Genomic DNA, 6763 nt, shown 5'->3' with positions numbered 1-6763 from the left:
CTTTTAAGTGCAACTGATTTTTGTTGGAACTGTAAACCAAATGCTTACTTTCTCGAATCCCAACTCATGGGCTGAATTTGAAGCTTGCTGAAAAGCTTCCATTTGCTCTTGTTCATCATGTATGTCCCACAGAACATCACCAAAATCATCTTCTTCTGGAATAGAATCTTCACTGCCCAAATCCTTGGTGTCTAGGTCTGTGTTTTCAAAGCCCAGGATGTCCTGAACACCAAGAGCAAGCACACAAAAGTGAATGAAGGTGGGGAGGGAGGAGGGAGGAGGGTTCAGGATGGGGAACATGTATACCTGTGGCGGATTCATTTTGATATTTGGCAAAACTAATACAATTATGTAAAGTTTAAAAATAAAATAAAATTAGAAAAAAAAAAAAAGTGAATGAAGGAAGTGAAGACCTTGTACAGTATAGTCAGCACACAGGCCTAAGGTGGCCCTCATCTACCTTGGAGGGCAAGTTCAAACCTATGGCCTTTAATGGTACCTCCAGGGATCAATTTATAACTATAAAATTAAGCAATAGTTTAAAAATAAAGGTAAAGAAATATTAGGGCTTCCTTGGTGGCTCAGACAGTAAAGAATCTGCCTGCAATGCAGGAGATTGAGGTTCAGTCCCTGGATCAGGAAGATCTCCTGAAGAAGGGAATGGCAACCCACCCCAGTATCCTTGCCTGGAGAAATCCATCAACAGAGGAAGCTGGTGGCTTAGAGTACATGGGATCGCAAAGACTTGGACACAACTGAGTGACTAACAGAACAACACAAAGAAATATTAAAATAATAAAAACAAAGACCTCTCTCTTTCATTAAAGTTAGAGGGGATCTGGTTTCTGAAAAATATTACACAATAGGGTTGTATTTGGCTAGTGAACAATTTTAAAGACTGTGCTAATGTCTAAGATATATGCTGCTTTACATTTTTATAAGAATTTAATTACTAATTAGGGTTTTTTTATGTTAAATATCTCTGCTGTGATATCTACTCTTTATATTAATCACTGAAAATATATTGTCCTACAAGTGATAAAGTTGGTGAGTATGTCCATTTTCATTTATTACCATTTATTCTGTTTAATTCATTTATTTCGGGGCTCACTCTTTTTCTCTAATAACATATCTCCATACTTTAACATGAGTTAATTTTTAAAAAGTAATCTAAACCCTTATTTCTCAAATAGAGTTCCCAGTACCCTGAGGGAGAGGTCAGCAGGTAAGAATAAACACAGACTAAACATCTTCTTGCGTCCATTTTACTTGAAGATAGGGAATACTTTTTATTATCATTATTAGCATTTTTGCTGATACATAATTTTGAATGATTTTTAATATTAAAAATAAAGAGGTAAATATCAAGCAAAATATTTAACTCACATAAAGTTTCAAGATAATACTGAGATATCATAGAAACTTTTAGTCTGAGATGTCTCTGAGATCCGTGACCTCAGACACACAGAGGTATGTTTTCACTCGACTCTATGGTTAGGAGGATAGTAAAATCCATCCTGAATTTTTCTATTTACAAAAACTCAAGGTGCACACAGAACCTGAGGAGACCCTCTATTGAACAGGATGAACATTATCCCTCAAATACTTGCTTTTTACCTACCGCTTTTGTAATCCATTTTATACCTGATGGGTATTAAAGAATCAAATTGTTTGTGAGCTCAGAGATACAGATACACAGTACTGGGAATGTCACAACAATACTACAGGATGGACTCTTGCCAGAAACAAGGGCACACAACTCAAGCATTGTTTCCAAAAAAGCAAAAAAGTGATTTTCTCTGGAAAACTCAATTTTGTTGAAATCAGTCAAGATATTTGAGATGAAATCTTACAGGGAATGCATATTTACCTGTTTAATAATCTTTTCTACATAAATATAGGTTTTATAGACTCCTTCTGCAGGATCTCCCAAGTGATCAATGATCTAGTGGGGGGGAAAAAAAGAAGTTTAACAACAAGAAAAAGCAATACTAACAGGAGGAGGAGGTGGTACTGAACATTTTTACAGGCTTATGTGTCAGGAACAGTTCTAAGTGCTCTGTGTATATAGCTGACTTAGCCTCACAACCCTATAAGGAAGACACTGTTATTCTCTCCATTTTCTAGAAGAGGAAACTGAGGCACGTTAAATAACTTGTCTAAGGTCACACAGGGATTTTGTGTGAACAATGTTGCAAATAAAACAAAACGTATGCCTTTTTTTTTTTTTTTGGTTCACGTGTTCATCTGGAAAAGTGACTGGTATTGGTGATGCCAAAACTCTGTCCAGGACCTGGTATCACCACTGAAAGTCCACTTTGTCTGGACTGATGCACACAGCTGACCATTGTGACACGAGAAAGCAGGAACCTACTAAGGACCTGGATAGGTGGGATGGTATGTGCTGGGGCCCTGGAAGCAGCGTCTACACCCCTGGGTGTGCTGCGAGGGCATGGAACCTCCATCTCTGCCTGTAAACAGAAGCAGATTTTATCATGTGGAGTAGAGACTGGAAAAGTATTCCTAAGTTTGGCTTGATTCTTTTTATCTCACAGCCTCGGGGGAAATAATTTGTTTCTTTCTTCTTGTCCTGCAACCTCAACATGTAGGCTCATATAAAAGCCCTCTCTGAATATTGCTTGCTTTCTGCCTATTTGTTTTGGAAGGGTAATCAGGATAACCTGAGGAAATGTGGAAGGGTTGGGGTCCCTGGTTGTGGTGAGGGGGAACCAGCCTTTCTTTAGTGGGAGTTAATGGGGCTTCCTCTGCTTTTCTCTGTGGACCTGGGGCCTAGGTGCTCAGCAAATCTGTGGGTTATTTATAGAATGATCCAGAGGAGTGGTGGGGGGAGGAGGCCATGTGCCAAGGCTGAGGGGGCCTTCACCTGGGGAGCAGGTGGGGGTGCAGAGGACAAGGTACCCCCACAAATGCCCCTCTCAGCTCCTTCCCTGTTTGGCTGGGGGGCTTGGCCCCAGGTGAAAGGAATAGTCTTTTTTTTTCAGGAAAACTCCAATGGCTGAATTCTCATAGTTTTGTTTCAGGTAAAAACTTGTAGATTCCTTGCTAATCACTTCACCTTTTGGGTTATGAACATTCCAAAGCTAGGCAATGCCAAATACCAGCCTTTATTGTTTTAATCACTCTGCTGAATGTCCCTTCTCTTGATGTCCTGAATGGCATTTTTTTTTCCTTAAACACACAGTCACACACACATGAATTAAACAGCTAATTTCATCTTATGTATTTCTGTACCATTCAATATACATAACATTCAAAATCCATCTTTATGCCAGTAAAACTACAATTCTACAAAACAAAGCAAAGAAGTTTAGCCTACATTTAAATTTATAATCATAGTAGATTGTGACACCTATATAAAAAAATTCAACCTGTGGTATACTAATTTTTAAAAGCAGTATCTATAGAATAAGTAACTTCCCTTGTAGCATCTAGTAACGCAGGCTGGTACTAAAATAAATTAAAATAGGATGAAATGGCTCTGGAGATTAACTATAATAAAAATGTACTCTTTTTTTCTTAGACTCTTCACTGTGTTATGCTGACTTCAAGAAAAATGTTTGTATTCACATTTGATCTTATTTTCTGGCTGGACATACAGAAACAGAAACTTTGTGAAAACCCTAGAGTTGTTTAATTGTATTCTTACCATTAACTATAAACATTTACCAAGTTATCTCGGCATGCAGTAATGCAAAGCCTGTAATCGCTATTCTAAAATACATTCTGCTTTGCATCTAAGGATGATCAAATCCTTCTCCCACTCATCATCAGTTTTTGGCTTTTCCCAAAGCCCTCAGAAAGGGTTACCAGGAAAAGGCTCTTCTTTACACTGATCCTTGGCCAATAATAGATAGAACGACTCTGTGCTTGAGAAAAATGCACAATAATGATTCTGATTTGCCCACTTACATATCATATACTTTTTAGGTATATATCACTATTCGTGTCTCGTTCTCTCATAGTCCACGACTAATCTCTTAGGAAATCTATTGACTCTGTCAAAATTTATTCAGAATCCTGTCACTTCTCATCACATCCTTTGGTCTGAGCCACCAGCAACTCTCGTCTGGATAACAGCAGGAGCTCTCCAGCTCTGTCCCCCTCCACTACCCTCCCTTCAAACCACAGTCAGTTCTCAACACAGCAGCCCAAGACAGCCTTGTCACAACAGCATTTCTTCCTCTTTGGTTAAAGTCCTTCAATGGCTCCCCACCTCACTCTAAGTGAGAAAAACCAAGGTTTTTCAGGATTGGCTCACGTCCCCTCACTCACTCTGCTCCAGCCACACTAGCGTCCTTCCTTTCCTCAAAACATGCCAGGCTCACTCCCACCTCCTGGCTTTTGTCCCAGCACACTGCTCTCCCAAGCATGTTCTTAAAAACAACCTATGAATTTTACCTTGGCTTTGCTGGTCTTGTTCAGGTTAGAAACTTGATCAATCAGTTGCTGGACAGAGTCAGAACTGACTTTCCCATCCTCCAAACGATGATAAATTAATCGTGGTTTGCCTTCAGGGTTTTTCAGAAAAGCTTCTTCACAGTCTTCCAATAAAAGACTAGATTGGAAATCAGTATTTCTTGTGCTACACTGCACTGTGGCAGCACACAGATAGTCTATTAACCTAAGTCCCAAGAAGGGGATTTCCTACAATGACAAGCAGCCAGGAAATGCCCTGCTGCAGAACAAGTGAAACTTTCCAAAAATGGATGTTTTTTATAGCTTTGTTCTAGCTTATATTAAAGTACAGTATATTCACTAGCAGACAGAGTAGACAATAGCAGACAAAAATTGGGCAATAAATTAAATTTAAAATCATACATAAATTTATTTAAATATAATTTTTTAAAACAACTTCTCAAAAATACTGTTAAACATTGCTCAAAATAATGCACCAGACTCATGACACTTTGCAAATAAATGGAAAACCTAATTCCATATACAATTATATAATTCTCAAGTTAAAACACAAATATTATCAGCCTCAAGGTTTCAAGATTTTCTCTCCTCTAGTCCTTTAGCCTTTACTCATCCAGTAAATGATCTGAATCCTTATACCCCAGATACACTGTAAGAAAGATCCAGAGGCAAATGAGAAAGGCTAGAAAGGCTAGGTAAAAATCTTGACCAAGGTAAAGGTTAAAAAGAAATTCTGTTACAATGTACTATAACTATAACTATAGTTTGTACTATTCCTATTTAAATTCTAGAAATCTTATAGACTATTAGCATTTTCTATATCACAAGGAAAACTATAAATTTCCCTTTCTAAAAGGCATTAAATCAAAATTTGTCTAGGGAGGCAAATAAGTACTGTATATACAAGGGAAAGCAATTATACGATTCAGAATCTTCATTAAAAAACTAAAATACCAGCCCTAATACAAAACAGAAGAAAAAACAAAGAGGAAAACCAAAAAAAAACAACATGGTTGCAAAGATTAAAGAATTAACGAGAAAAACAACAAATGACATATACTACCACCTGAGATAAAATGTTACCCAGATGTTAAATATAAAACAGGATATATTCTTAATAAATATAAAAACAAAACAAGAAAGGAAAACAGGGAGGGGAGGTAAAGAACTCCAACTAGAGGAAATCAAGTTGAAGGAATCCTCAAACTTGTTTTGTGAAAAGGTTCCTTGACTAGGTGGTTCCCCGGCCACCTGGCCTCTGGCTATCCAGACTATACTCTATAGTCTTAAGGATCAAGGATGGGTTATACTGCAGAGTCTCTTGTAAAGCTTAGGGCTCCAAACACTTCCATACACAGTTAAAGTCAGAGTTGGTCCTCAATAAAAAGAAAAAATGCTTTGGAAGGATTAAATACAATCAGATAGAAAGTATAGAAAGAAAAACTAACCCCTTATTTAACCTTCTATCTATCCTATTCTGTCTTCTATCTATATATCTAACTGGTGAAAAAAAAAAAAAAAAGAAAAACTTTGTTTGCAGATTAGATTCATTGGTGTGATTATATTCACATTATAAGAAAACTGCTCACTTTACAGGATTTAAGTAGTTACCTCCTCAGCAAATTAAAAGTATGATTTAACACTTATACAAGTGTTCAAGTGCCTCTCAATCTGTATATGAACAAAGAAAATAATGAAGGTTAACGCTAATTACTGAAATCAGGGGTCACCACCCTTTTTCGTGAAGAGTCAGCTAGCCAACATTTTAGGCTTTGCAGTACACACTGTCTCTGCCGAAATAATCAACGCTGGTGGTACACTGTGAAAGCGGCTGTAGACAATACACAAATAAAGGAACGTATCTGTGTTCCAGTAAAATTTTATTTATAAAAACAGGTGACTGGCTGGATTTGACTTGAGGGCCATGGTTTGCTAAACCCTGATTAAAATGATCTTACATTAATGATGTTAATCTTATAACCTATCAAAAACAAGCCTAACAGTGTGACACTTTTTATTAATATTTCCTTGGAAGAAAAGTTATGAACAACCTAGATAGCATATTGAAAAGCAGAGACATTACTTTGCCAACAAAGGTCCATCTAGTCAAGGCTATGGTTTTTCCTGTGGTCATGTATGGATGTGAGAGTTGGACTGTGAAGAAGGCTGAGTGCCGAAGAATTGATGCTTTTGAACTGTGGTGTTGGAGAAGACTCTTGAGAGTCCCTTGGACTGCAAGGAGATCCAACCAGTCCATTCTGAAGGAGAGGAGCCCTGGGATTTCTTTGGAAGGAATGATGCTAAAGCTGAAACTCCAGTACTTTGG

General features: G+C 37.6%; 1 protein-coding gene across 1 annotated transcript in view; it reads right to left on the bottom strand.

Moving 5' to 3' along the window:
• NPHP3 (nephronophthisis 3 (adolescent)) overlaps positions 1-6763 on the bottom strand; it is a 55808-nt gene that overhangs the window by 31010 nt on the left and 18035 nt on the right. Inside the window, exons 8-10 of the mRNA XM_010839583.1 lie at positions 4420-4576; positions 1871-1945; positions 49-222 (exon numbers count right to left, since the gene is read on the bottom strand). Of these exons, the coding sequence (XP_010837885.1) occupies positions 49-222; positions 1871-1945; positions 4420-4576 (406 nt within the window). The remainder of the gene's footprint in view (positions 1-48; positions 223-1870; positions 1946-4419; positions 4577-6763) is intronic.

Source organism: Bison bison, unplaced genomic scaffold, assembly GCF_000754665.1.
Source record: "Bison bison bison isolate TAMUID 2011002044 unplaced genomic scaffold, Bison_UMD1.0 scf7180017864119, whole genome shotgun sequence".
NCBI classification, from domain to species: domain Eukaryota; kingdom Metazoa; phylum Chordata; class Mammalia; order Artiodactyla; family Bovidae; genus Bison; species Bison bison.
This window is presented reverse-complemented; position numbering and strand designations above follow the sequence as displayed.